The 14,332-nt window shown below is 37.5% G+C and overlaps 1 protein-coding gene across 8 annotated transcripts; it reads right to left on the bottom strand.

The window, feature by feature from the left end:
- Positions 1–1,424: 1,424 nt before the first annotated feature.
- LOC135224414 (uncharacterized) lies at positions 1,425–12,558 on the bottom strand. Of its 8 annotated transcripts, none has more exons than XM_064263385.1 (5): positions 12,376–12,558; positions 4,059–4,826; positions 3,026–3,160; positions 2,630–2,812; positions 1,425–2,371 (listed from the first exon to the last, which is right to left on the bottom strand). In XM_064263385.1, exons 1-5 carry the CDS (start codon positions 12,379–12,381, stop codon positions 1,862–1,864), a joined length of 1,602 nt encoding a protein of 533 aa, XP_064119455.1. In that variant the 5' UTR covers positions 12,382–12,558; the 3' UTR covers positions 1,425–1,861. The 8 variants fall into 8 exon arrangements, with proteins under 8 accessions (XP_064119455.1, XP_064119462.1, XP_064119456.1 ...); XM_064263392.1 differs by having other exon boundaries at positions 4,059–4,546; positions 12,376–12,556; XM_064263386.1 differs by having other exon boundaries at positions 4,059–4,775; positions 12,376–12,555.
- Between the last annotated feature and the right edge of the window lie 1,774 nt (positions 12,559–14,332).

Genomic DNA, 14,332 nt, shown 5'->3' with positions numbered 1-14,332 from the left:
TGTCACGCCTTCCATCAACATCTTCAGTTGGATCCACCGCTATGGACCCATCTTAGTGGGGGGGGGGGGGGGGGGGGGGGGGGGGGGGGGGGGGGGGAAGGGGGGGGGGGGAAATTGTCAAGTTTTCACTCCACTATTGTATATATTGTATATAATTAGTCTTATGTCTTTATTACTTTTTCTTTTAACTTCCCATACGCTCGCCATCTGTTGATTGCTCCCTCACTTTTCCTTCAACTTTGTCTTATTCTAAGTCTATTCCCATTACTCCTCCTTGATATCCTTAGTTTTGTTTACTTGGGTACCTCCACCCTCTTGTTAAGTTAGGTGTTTTCTTCCTCTATTGAAGACAGTGCTTGTGGCACTAACTAGTTTATCTTTGTGTATTTTGTAATTTAGATATTAAGTTTAATACTGTTCAATTATGGTGTTATTTGACAAATGTTTAAAGTGAAGTGCTTTGTTATATTGATTACTGTTTTGTGTTACCTTTATATAAGTAATTACTAATTATAATCTTAAGTGACTGTTGAGCTTCGTTCACCCGACCAGTGTTTTGCACAGAGTGGATATTTTATTGTAGTGGAATATTATTTTTATTATGCTTCCTACCGAGTGTCAGCTAAGGGCATATAAAAGCTAAGTATTTACTACTGAATACGAGGAGATTCAGCTTAGGTGTGGCATAGCATGCATACTAAATAAAAGTCTGAAAGTAATCGTATTAATATGCTAACCAAAAATCACACTCACGCTCCTGGTGACTTTGAGCAAGGGCGTGAGGATGACAAGGACCAAATCACAAATATAGTAATTGAATTTTATTCACAACTTATAAAAAAAGAAATAATGCACGTATGCCGATAAATACGCTCACACTCCCGGCAACGATGGGCAAGAGCGTGAGGAAAAACATCCATGTGCTTTGTACTTACTCCATTAACAAACTACATTTACGCTCCCGGCAATGACGGGCGAGGGCGTAAAGATAGAAAAAACACAAGAAAAGACACGGACTTGCCGCATCTCGTACCCCCATTGGGATCGGGGGGGGGGCAGGTACAAGGTTATACAGAATGCATGATTCATCATCGTAACACAATATCACAACAACGAAAATATACAAGGCAGTTGCAATTCATGGGTTTCCCTTCAGAATATCACAAACACACATTATCGCAACAACAATAATCCACAACAGGAAACAACAAAGAAAAATTCCACCAGGATTAGAAGAAAACTGCATCAAACAGTCGTGCAGAGAGCGCATCTACTCACAACGGTGGCCAAAAGCAAATTGGAATGTCTACGTCTGGTCGGAGGGACTACCAACGACCGGACCGGCAGGTAACTACCTAACTGCCCTGTTAAGAATTCAGCGGCCGTTCCGGCTTCGCCTTAAGCATATTCCTCTTGTAAAGGACCTAGGGTTTGTATACCATGTAGGAACAAATGAAAATCTTAATAGAAAGTTTAGAAATTTACCATAGCATCAGCAATCCTCACATTCATCATTTCTTTTAGTTGTGCCCTATTTTGCAAGGAATCAATAAAGTACATATACAGATTTCCATTTTCAGATATTTCAAGACTTAATCCCAACAATAGTCTCAATCACAAACCTGTTCAAAGATGAGAATCTCTCCAACAATGAACATTTTTCATTGTTGCAGGGTATCCTACATTACTACTAATATTCCGATATAAATAACTTAATTGTTGTTGTCTTAAAATACAAACTTTTGATATGATATCGAAATAACTTACCTTCAGTTTCTAACTGAACATGATACAGTAACTTAATTTTCAAAATAAACTGGATATACTATACTGGCTCCCAACCAAACTATTTGAAACCAAATTAGCTGGCAACAGCACCTTTGGTAGGTAATACCAAACCACACTGGCTAACCTTAACCTCCTTTATATCCTTAGACCAGTGAAGGGCATCACTCAGGATGTCCATACCTTCTTCCACATTGCCCATGTGTCCACCATAGCTGAGCGCACATGGACCCATATGGATACCAAACAGTGGTGGTGTCCTGGAATGATTCAAGTTCCAAACTATCCCCCTGTTGCCTGGGGTGACATGGTTATGTTCCAGAGAAAAATCTGCTACATCCCCACTTACTACTTCAGATATCTGGTAACCAAACAAAGCTCGTTCCCAAAGCTGCCCTCTGTTAGCTATTTGCAAGGGTGTACCGGAATAGCTTTCTCCTGAGCCACCTGTGAAGTGTTTATGAATGTCGTAGTGTCTACCGTTGTCATTGAGAAGGATGGAGACTCTTCCAACTGACAATCCTTTAGTCTCCAAGTCCAGGAAGACTGTACTTTTAGAGATGGCTAGGCCCAGAACATCTTCATACTGATGAAAGAAAAGAAATTGCATACAAATTATAGGTAACAATTCATTATAAATTTATTAAAGTCAGTTCCATTACCTAATACAGTAACAATCAATCAATCAATCAATCTGTGTGTGTGTGTGTGTGTGTGTGTGTGTGTGTGTGTGTGTGTGTGTGTGTGTGTGTGTGTGTGTGTGTGTGTGTACTATTGAGAGCACATTATGATCTGTTTACTTTCAATAAATGGTAACTACCAAGACAAGAACAAAAATAAATACCTGCACATAATAGGCATTAGGGACAGGTTCTTCTTCGTCTTGTAAACTATACAGGAGCAGCTCTCCATTTTCAATAGTGATTTTGGCAGACTTTCTTGTGTTATCCTTTTCCTGGAGTGCAAAGACTCGTCCTTCCTCTACTAGAATTTTTACAGGGATGCTCATTTCCCAGAGCCCTATAGCCTAGGATGATAAAAGACAATGACATTATTCGTAATATTAATACCTAGAGTCACATAGCCCAAGATGATGGACATGGACACAACATGGTTTTTAGTTATACTGACTTTCACTAAAAGTTTATCCAACTTTGGTTTCAAAAAAAAATGACATTGGCGTGAATTTTACAGTTAAAAGTTGAAACAACTGGATAAACAAAAATCCACTTCCACTAACTGTTACTTGACTTGAAAGATCCATCTTGCTTGCAGCAACTCCTGTGATAGGGATGAGATGGAAAGCATCTTCTTCAGGTTCACTGATCAGCAATTTCATAAGCTTGCTATGAAATTTTTCAGATACCTTCAGTTCCTGTAAACTGCACCCAAATTAATGAATAGAAACAGTATCCAAGTCCACAATATGTTTATATAAATATCAAAAAGGGCTTCTGTCATTACCTATTTTCACACTTTCCAAATGTATTTCTTGTGTCACTACTACTACTGCGATCTATGAAACAGCCTAAAATTACCGTGTCCCATCATCCTCACAGCACCAGTAACAACATAGTCAGACTTGTAGTGAACTACATAGATTGGTCAGATTTGTAGAAAGACTAGATAATTTGTGTTGAAAACACCATGACATTTACTTGACCCATGAAAATTCATTTCAACAAATAAATTCATTATACTTTATAACTGTTGGCCATACTTTTTCCACAATATTACTGTTGGCTTAAGTTTTATATCTACGATGTATTATTTATACAGACTGGAATCTTTCTTATTCAAAAGTCTGTCTATTTAATGATTTACAGTAGCTTTAGTTTTAATAATGCCTACGGTGCACCTCATATTACTGGGATAAGGCAAAGATCAAGACAATGTATTACTGTTACCTTTCTATTATCTGTGGTACAAACTTCTCTATAAGGGTATTTAATTATATGGCCTCCCAAAATTTGTTTGCTCCGATTTTTTACAACTTGTTAACCATTTCCTATCAATGTCAACTTTATTCAACACAACCTTGAGAGAATGTGCTTCCTATCTTTTTCCAATCATATCTATTCCTCACAATGGAGGGGATAAACCTTCATAAACGACTGCCTCTCTATGGACGCTACATCGCTCTTTCCTGGAATATAAACATATAAGGAGTGTTGTATCACCTTTGAGTACAACTAACATAAAGGTAAGAAAGGCTACTCTCAAAACAACACTAACTGAAACCATTTTAAAATTTGCTTGTTAATAGAATATACCTTGTTTCTTTCCTGAAGTTGGTTGTCCTCATTTGCTACATATTCTTTTAAATTATCTGTCCAGTCTCTGACGTCCATATTGATATCCTCCGTTTCATCAATAACAGCAGAAGTATCTTCCAAAGTTGAAGCAGAGTCCAGTACCTTTCTTGCAGATACAAGTTTTCCTTCATTTTTCAATATATCTTTCAAAGAGTCTTTCAACTTGAGACGAGCATTGCTGGACTTCTGATGATGCTCATCGATCTTAGATATTAGCTTTTGAAAATGAGCAAGAACATCTTCACTGAGGTAGCGTCTCAGAGTTGAAAGAGACGTCTGAAATTGTTCCTCACCCTTCATAAGCCTTTCAACGTCTTCCTTCATGTGCTTAAGATCCGCCATGACTTCTTCGTTACTTTTGCAGACCTCCTCTTTAAGACCATCGATTCTTTCCTGGTACCTGGCATTCTTCTTACTCCCAAGTTTACTGGGTTTTCTTTTCACTGCTAAAAATGAATTGATGCAGTCAATCAGTGCATGATTGACCATTAAATCTCCGGCCGATTTGACTTTAAAACTTTTCTGGCAATTGGGACAAGCCATCGCATCTTGGGCAATGAGGTCATCAATACACTTAGCGCAAAAATGATGGGAGCAGGGCAGGTTATGAGGGCGATTTAATTCATTGTTAAACAGCTGACAGCAAACACCACAACTGGCCGAACTGGGAAGTGACTGCCAAAAATAGATCTGTATATCAGTACATGGATTGAAGCATATACACACCTGATATTAGTACACATTTTAATACATGCACATGCGAGTTAATAAAAATTGATTAAAAAAAAGTCAATAAAAATTGAGAAAAATATCATAAGGCTTTCCTTTTAGGATGGGTTGGTGAAAAGAGTATGGCCCTATATTATTATTTTCATTACTATTCAGAAGATGAACCCTATTCATATGGAACAAGCCTACAGGAGCCATTGACTTGAAATTCAAGCTCCCAAAGAATTAGGTGATCATTAGTAAGAAAGAGAAAGTAAAGGGAAATATAGAATGAAATCTCGGTAATTAAAACGAAAGAAGACATAATAAATTAATTAATGAAAAAATAAAAATGTTTTAAAATGGAAGGAAAATAGTATTGAGATTGTAATGTATTACATCCTTGCTTGAACTTCTGAAGTTCCAGTTGCGTGAATCCTCAGGCAGACTGTTCCACAGTCAGCAGTGTGAGGAATAAAGAGCCTCTGGAACGGACAGGTTCACCACAAGGCACATTTACTGCATATTGGTGCAGCTGTTCAGCGAATCTGATTGCTCTCAGAAGATGAAGGGGATCAGGGATCATTGTAAATGTGAAAGATCTCTGTTGAAATATAATTTATGAAAATGTGTTAAACAAGAGACCATCCGTCATTGGTCCAAGTCATAACTGCTACTGTTAGGAAACAAAATCCTACCACTATGAGACACTCTATCTAAGAGAGACAAATCTCTGCCAGAAGCATACATCCACACAGGAGAACAATATTCTTGTAATGGAAGTACAAATGTCCTAAAATGGGTTGCATTGATTGAATCACTTTTATAAATATGTGAGGCCTTACGAACAATATCCAACTTTCGTGCATTTGCTAAATCTTTCATTAGATGTTTCCCAAAAGTACGATTGTAGTTAAAAGTTACATTTAAAATAGTTAAAGCTTCAGAATTATTCAGCAAAGTTCCTTCTACCTGAAGCGGAAGATGTGGTGGAAAATCAGTAAGAGATCTGCTAATAAATAATGTTTTCGTTTTAATGGAATTCAGCCTCACAGCCCACCAACTACACCAATCACTGACCCAGTCATGTCCCGATTGAGGCTGAGGGCAGCTTCATTTCCCATAAGGCGAGCCTTTACTACACCCATAAGTGTAGCATCATCACCATACTGAACAATCTTGTTTTCCAGGCAGACAACCACACCGAAAATTACCATGTAGAACTCTTGGTTCTCTAAAGATTTCATCAACAGCAAATCGCTCCTACCTACCAGTGAGGAAATCTGGAAGTATAATTTAAAACAAATCAATCCAGTCTATGGTTCTGAAGTTTATAAATAACTGTCTTATGATTTCCTAAACCCAAAGCAGCTCAAAAATCTAATTAAATTACTCTGCACCCAAAACAACTTATCAAGGTTCCCTTGCAAATGGCATGCCAAATCTAAAAGCAATGCAGGTACCTATCGTTTTCAGGAACTTTGGGGAGCACAGGGAGAATAGAGATTGGCCTGTAGTTACTGCAGTCTACAGATATGACACTCTTTGGAACAGGCACTGTATTACTAAGCTTGCGCAATCTGCAGAGAAGCTACATACACATAAAAATCTATAGAATCTATTAAACTTGGCAGACATGCTAGAAAACTTTTTCAAAAATAAAAAAAAGGAAAGAAACCATCAGGGTCTTCTCCACCCTAGCAATCAAGATTATCAAGAATTCTCTTGATATTCCTGAAGAGACATGCAAATTTTGTAAAATGACGTTCAGGATGATAAGTATCAGCTGATTGCTTAGTTTCAAAAGCTCGATGAAACAATTCAGCCTTTTTCCGTAAGGCCAGTAACCAATCTACCATGATTTGTTAGTAGTTGTGGAATGGAAGGCGAGTCTGACCAAAAGATAGATACCAATTTGGTCCACCACAGATGAGGCAGAGTAATTCCTTCACATGTCCTCTTCAAGGAATTATTGTAATTACTCTCAGCTGTATGGTAAGTTCTATTCGCAGCACAGTGAGACTCGACGGAAATAAGTTTAATTTTCATTTGAATTATTTTGTTTCCATATGTTGCATTAGGTCTGTTTGTCATGGTAAGCTCGTCTACATGTATCATCAAACCATGGCTGATCTTTTGTCCTGATTTGAAGACCTTTCAAGGGACATACGTTATTAAAATTGCCATTAGCATTTGAATGAACTTTTTCTTGGAATCAGGAACTAATATAGCATCTAAATTAAGTGTCTGACAAGCTTTAATAATGCAATCCAAATTGGCTCTAGATTTCAGCCATTGCCTCTAGATTTCAGCCAGAACTTTTTGCTGATGGTGGCATTAGGAACATACTTATTGACTGATATGTCCTTCTCAATGGCACACTCTTGAAAAAAGTACGATGGAAGGAATAAAATAAGACAGTTAAAATAGCTCGCTTTAATGAAAGTATATACTTCCATATAAAATATAACTTTTGACAACTTGTGAGCTGGTTACTGGTTGGCTTGTTGTTGAAAGAAGTAACTACAGGTATGCTGTCTTCCTTCTTTATTCCCCACCGTTATTCAAGAAACCCTGAGGATATAAACGAAATTTTATTCTAAATGTAAAGGAAAATATTTTTAGATCACCTAGTAACTCAAGCAATAAACTTAATAATAGTCAGCAAGGCTTAGAATTTAGATTTTGAGCCAGTGAAGTAAAAGATTATTTATTTGCCGTCGACAATACTAAATGTGAATATCGCTAACCACAACAGGCCCAAGGACCTGGAAACTTCAACTTAAAGAAAAGCTCACATCTGGCCAATAATCTAACACAAAGGTGCCTAAAAAATGCTAACAACTTTATGGGATAACGCCAAGTTACAGAAGTGATAAATTATGAGTACTGAAAAAAGCAGCATCCACAGGGCTTACTTGTTGGGAATCGAGCAAGGGAATATTTATCCAAGATAAATACACTGACAGGGAAACACTTTTAGAAAACCAGCATAATTTTTGCAATGACATTCCTTATCAATACTATTCCTCTGAAATTTGGTGACGATAGTGTCGTTGATGTTAAAACACATTTGGCTGGTTGATGTTAAAACACATATGGCTGGTCTCATCTTGTGCAGGATGGCAGAGAAAATCGAGGATGTATTACCCATCCATTATAAGGCCTTGACGAACTAACATTAATTGGGGTTTTTATTCCCAAAGACTTGCGTCAAGTAAGAAGGTCTTCTTCCAACTGCTTTATTCCAATTGCCTTTTTTCCGCCGGCGATGGTTCCTTCAATACGTCATAATACTGAGAAAGAACAAGACCACCAGCAGATAGTTCCGAAAGAGTCATTAGGTAGTTTACACTTGAAAGGATTTGCCGTCAAAATGAAAATAAACAATATGCTGTGTTTACCCTCAAGTGCAAACAACATTAATACTTAATTCACAATTTACATAAGTTATCAATGGGTAACATAGTTTTACTCAAAAGGGAGAAAAAGAACAATAGATTCTGTAATTATCCAACTACCAATAACAACAAAAAAGAACACGAACACTCAGTAAACAAATAATTCCTAACACACACTGAACAGAACAGACCTTGGACATGACAGCAACTAGAACATCTCTAATTATGAGGTCTAATCTACTACCAGGAATATGCACGACTCCTAAATTAGCTGGACAAATTCGGAGGATACACTGAACTTAAATAGCAGATCGGCCATGTTGAACTGTGGAATTTGAATATTGTCACTCACTGTGGTGTGTATTAGTCTCCACAAAAAAAAACCGATAAAACTTTTGAATCCTAACACTGTGACATAGTAATCTTTTCCCAGAGACAGTCGTTAATAGAAACATCATTATTTGGATTGAGGTAAATAACAAATACGTATGAGAACATTGTAGAACTTCCTGAAAATTTTAAAACAAATCTTCATGGTAACTAGACTCCAAATTTTTCGGACGATATACGTATAGGTTGCCTGGACTTTGTGTACATATATGTACAGCCATACATTGTACATGCAGGGATGCTGCGACAAAAAAGAAAATCAGGGCTATTAAACTTCAAGATTAAAATTTCATCTTGAACTTATTAAATCGCAATTGTGGGCACAAATCTGGAGATAAGAGAAAAGTTGACCTTAAGTTTCAAATATTTGAGCAAAGTACTTTGCAATTTTTCTTAGCATAATGAGTAGCAGGCCAAGGGTTCATATCAATGTCTCACGAAAGAAATAATGTTAACAACAGGAGATCAGTAGCAACACTAATAAATAGACTCATAACAACAGTACCACTGTTGAGATCAACAGGACAAAGAGAACAATACCATCACCAACATGGGTATATCCTTTAATTACAAATTTTTCTGTTGAAAGCATTTAGTATAAAGACTATCATATGCCACAGAATAAAGTGCCGGAGGCAATTGGTCGACAAGGTAGGGCCAGCACACTTTGTAAGGCAAACCAGAAATCCGAAGGTTTACCACAACCACTCATGGGAGACAGTCACGATGGATTTAGGAATTTAAAACGCTCCAAAGGAATATAGTGTGTATAGACGAAGAAACTTTCCAGATAATCAACAATGCAACTTTTACTTTCACATTAGGTTGTCCTACATACTTGAAAACCATTACAGTGAATGAAGATTAGGATAAATGCCTGATTGTACCCTCAGGCAAGGGAACTCAAACCCAAAAACACTGCAGGGCACAGTACAGTGGCTATGGCACAGTACAGTGGCTATGGCACTGTCCATAGTTGGAGTACAAGGTTTGAATTTGAGTAACCTCCTCCCAGAAGAGTTGCCTAACAAGGCTAAAGGGACCCCTGCCCATCAGATTTGGTTCCAGTGTCCTTCTCGTTGAAGGGTTGCGGCTGCCTGCTTGAAGATTGCCAGCTAAGGCTAAAGAGTCTCTTCTACCTTAGAGGCTAAAGAGTCTCTTCTACCTTGACATATCTAAAAGTTTCCTGAAATACGGTTGCTAGACACATGGCTTTCCTTTACAGCATATTACTAGTACTCCCCCAAACCGGCTGTACTGTCACTCCGTAATCATTTAGTCTCTATAGTCTTGAGGCCTCAAGGGTCACACTCCCACAAGCATGATCAGCCTATCACTACTTGCCATGTGTGTGTTGTGTGAATTTTTTCGAACAAAACAACACCTCTTAATTACAATATTACTTCACTTCACAAAGAGTGGAGGGGTAAGTTGGGTGGGAGAGGGGAGGGAAAGAATAATGGGAGGAGACAGGGGAGGTTTTAAGAGAGTGGAAGAACAAGGAAAAGGATGAATGGTTATAAAATAAGAAGGGGGGGATGGAAAGGGCCAGGGCAAGGAGAAATCAGTATTAGGGGAAGAAGGGAGAGGGAAAAGGGGTAGGGGGATGGGGACAAGGGAGGGGAGTTGAGACTAATATTAAACTTTTTATGTTGGCACCAGGGCATGATAGAGGAAAAAACTAAAAAACGACACACAAATGAGGATTCAGTACCGTTTCGCATCAGCTTAAGGCATATACAAGTTCCCATTAGCTTAACACTCTTGTTAAGTGTTAACTGTGCTATATCAGTAATACATACAGCTGGTTTCCACCTCTCCCGTTAACCTTCAACAAATTCCTCCCGCAACGCTACATATTTGTGTAAACACATCCCTATTACAAGTCCACTTTATCAAAATTATGGAATTAAGTGGTTAAGGGCAACCTTTGTTTGCCGATAAGATTTTTCTTACCGAACTTTATGATACCGTACATATGAAATACGATGAGAACTTTGGAGAAATACTCTGAAAGAATCAGAAATTTCCAGTCTAGTTCATGGTTACGGTGATCGGAAGGAGGGGGAGGGGGGGGGGGGGGTTGTAACCACAATATCCCCTAGGGCTTTCCTTTGTAAAACAAAATATGGTAAACTTATCACATTCTTGCAGTTACTTTTTCAAGTTTCCTCATTAACAACGCATCATATACTCCCTAGTCTCAATTATTCAGCAATACTAAATTTTATTAATAACATTATCTAATAATTTCCTTAATAAAAATATATCTCTAAATTTAATTAATAACAATATCTCTATTTGGTTCTTTCTTACAATAACCCAACCAGGAATACGACGAATTGGCCATTTAACACTAACAGCGTAACGCACTCTGTATTCCACTTAACCCTTACTTTAGGCCGTAAAATTCCGAGTAAGCCACTTTCCTGTAAAATATATACTATAACGTTCTCGGTACACAACTTTGGACCAATCTATAAACAAAGCTAAAATAAAGGTTATCATACTAACAGAAACAAAATGGCTATCATGAAATACAGATGGTAATCACGAAATAAATGAAGATAAATGTAGTGAGAAACGAATATGGTAACCCGGCACAACCGCCCCACCAAAAAAAACAATTGAATCCAAGAAATTGTTATGAGTGATTGATGGTGTAAAATGGTGTAACGAAAATATGAGGGCAATCATGGAAAGAGAAGGGGGTGACTTGTACAAATCATGTATTAATCAAGAGTTCATACTTATTCATACATCCATTTGACGTCACTGACAATAAGGTATCAACCGCCCTAAAAACGTCTTCTCCGTCCCCAAGGGCATTCTAAGGGGTGGGGGGGGGGGGGGCGCTGTCCTGAAAAATGTGATGTTAAGTATATGGGGTAAAATCATTTGAGTAGACGTAAATCCACTTAAGCAAAATCATTTGAGAAAAGGATTAAAATAAAAAAAAAACTGAAGAAATAAGAATTATTAAAAAAACAGAAAGGAATATATGTTACTTAGTGCATGAATTCTCTAATTGCTTCACAAATACGACATACATTCATTACTACATACATACATACATACATACATATATATATATGCATACATATATATATATATATATATATATATATATATATATATATATATATATATATATATACACTAACGTGCCAACCCTTCCCACAGTTGATTTACCCCATCCATAACCGGCCGGTCCCCTTACCAAAGGATAGAGTTAGGGGTAATCATTCTCCCCGTGGTCTACCCCGCCCAAAACAAAGGATTCACATCGGTTATCACTAACCATAGGATACAGTTTCAAGGAAAATTACATGTTAATTACAGTCGACCGCCAAAAAAAGCGTTATATTCTCAGTTGACAACCAGAATACTGTATAAGAAGTCAATCTCCAGGGAAACCCGACGCGTCACAATTGCTTATCTAGATTAACCTTCCTGTTCACCAACCTAGTGTAACATTCTCCGTACGCCATTTTTTCCTCTAAACAGGGCGTTAACTTTTCTCTGTAACTCACTTTTCACAAAAACACTTTCCAATCACCTTTAGACTAACAAGTAAATCACTTTTCACTGGTAACCTATAGCGTAATGTTCTTGATAAATCACACTTCCTTCACGTGTGGCTTAACTTTCTCGGTAAATCACTTTCCACAATCTATAGAGTAACGTTCTCTGTATATGACTTCACTAACTGTCTGATGGTAACGCTCGCGGTAGCTCTTTCGACACGTGACATTCGTCCAACAAATTACACTCACCATCATTGCGAACTTGTTGTGAATATTCGCTTATCTAATACACTGAAATGAGCTTGGGCCTTCAGAAACAAAAAAGCTCCGAGGTGGTCTGCTTCAGTGGCAACGCGTTTCTCTATATGCGCTGCATATCATATGCGCAGTGAGCCAGTGACTGGGAAGAGGGAGGGAAGTAGCCGACCTGTTCAGCCCAAGGTCTCCCAGTCATGCAGTAACCTCCGAACTACAGTTGCCGTTTGCTTCATTTTTTATTTTTTTTTATTTTATGACAGCTATATTTCACTGAATGAGAATTCAGTGTACTACATTTCATTGAATGATAGTTCAGTAAGTAAAGTGTGGTTGTAGATTAAGTTAGTCGTATGTCAGCAGTCTCTCTCTCTTTCTCTCTCACCAAGCACGAACACACGTACGGTACACATATTCGTCAATAGTATGTGTTTGAATGATAGTGCTTTCGTCACTTTTTAGCTTTTCATCCAAACGAATACTTCTATTGCTCTTGTTTTTCGGTAAAGTTGACGAAAGGAACGGCTCTATAGTTTATTAATGTGACTCTGCTGTAAGTTACAGGGGTTGTGTGAGCTTCCGTTTTGAAGCATGAAGACTTTCATGGCTGTGCTCATGCTTGGCAACGAACACGCCGCGACTGTTCATCTGCCATTTCACATTTACCTTTTTTTTTTTTCTTGCATATCCTCTGAGTATTTTTTTTAATTAAATGGAGTAAGTCAGGTTATCCGTTACTGGCTCTCCCTCATTCTATTTAATGTTTTGCTATATTTAATTAGCCTATGTTCTATTAGAAAAAGAAGCTTCTTTTCCTAATTACTCGTCTGAAAATATGAAGGCGAACGGTTTTTTTTTTTCTTATAAGCAAACAATGACCACTTCTTTCCCTCTACTTCGATGCTTCGGAATTCTATTTGTGCTTCCGTTTCTCGTGACTCCTACAGCCTTCATTCCCCTAAGAGGCCGACTTATATCTTCTGTCAGATTCAAACTTTCCTATTTTGTTTATTTTCTGTCTGCTTGATGTCTTCTAGTTTCAGTTACACAAAGCAAGCATTAAAGTTTGGATTTCTCAAAGGTCTTGAAGTACATAGCTAAGGACTGTCTGATTGAGATAGGTAAAGACAATTTTGACCTAGTTAGTAATTTTGACAAAGTCGAACTATATACATTATATATCCAATGTGTAATGTGATATAAACAAATCAAATTTTTATGTATCGTACGGGTAATGTTATATATTTAATCAAATTTTTTGTTATATTTTATTCTTTATACAATATTTTCCCCGAGTTTATTTTATAGTGCAAAGAAATTAAAGATTATATGTCATACATACCCATTCTTAATTTCTTACATATGTACGGACATATATATATATATACACACACACTATACAGGTGAGTATTTAAACAACAAATACTGTCCATTTTTACCATCTCAAAAGGGCTTCCTTGGTTGCCATTCACTCCTGTAAATGTCTACCCACTCTCAGTGCTCTTGATGAGATGGTCGGTCTAGATCTAATTTAGAATGTAGTCGTGACGATGTGAATCGCGAAGCACTTATCTACAAGCTAAGATTATTGGGTATTGGTGGATCTTCTATCAATATATTTTAATAGGTAGAGCTCAAAAAGGGCCTGTGTTGATGGCTAGTATAGTAGATTTAATTATGTCATTTCAGTCGTTCTTCAGGGCAGTAGTGTTCTTAGACCTTAGCTATTTATTATCTATATTATATACTAGGGACATGTGACAAAGTCTGGAGGACAAACTGCCTACCGCGATAGTGCTACTTTTCTAGCTAATGTTCTTCCTCCGTGCCTATGTTTGCATAATCCTTGAACAGAGATCTGGTACGTATTCATGAGTTTAGTATATGAGGCCTTGGAGTAAAACACTTTACCTTTCTAGAACTCTAAGTTAGATAGTTATATATAATTCCA

The sequence above is a fragment of the Macrobrachium nipponense genome, chromosome 12, assembly GCF_015104395.2.
Source record: "Macrobrachium nipponense isolate FS-2020 chromosome 12, ASM1510439v2, whole genome shotgun sequence".
Taxonomy (NCBI): Eukaryota; Metazoa; Arthropoda; class Malacostraca; order Decapoda; family Palaemonidae; genus Macrobrachium; species Macrobrachium nipponense.
The sequence above is the reverse complement of the archived record's forward strand: the minus strand, read 5'-3'. Positions and strand labels throughout refer to the sequence as shown.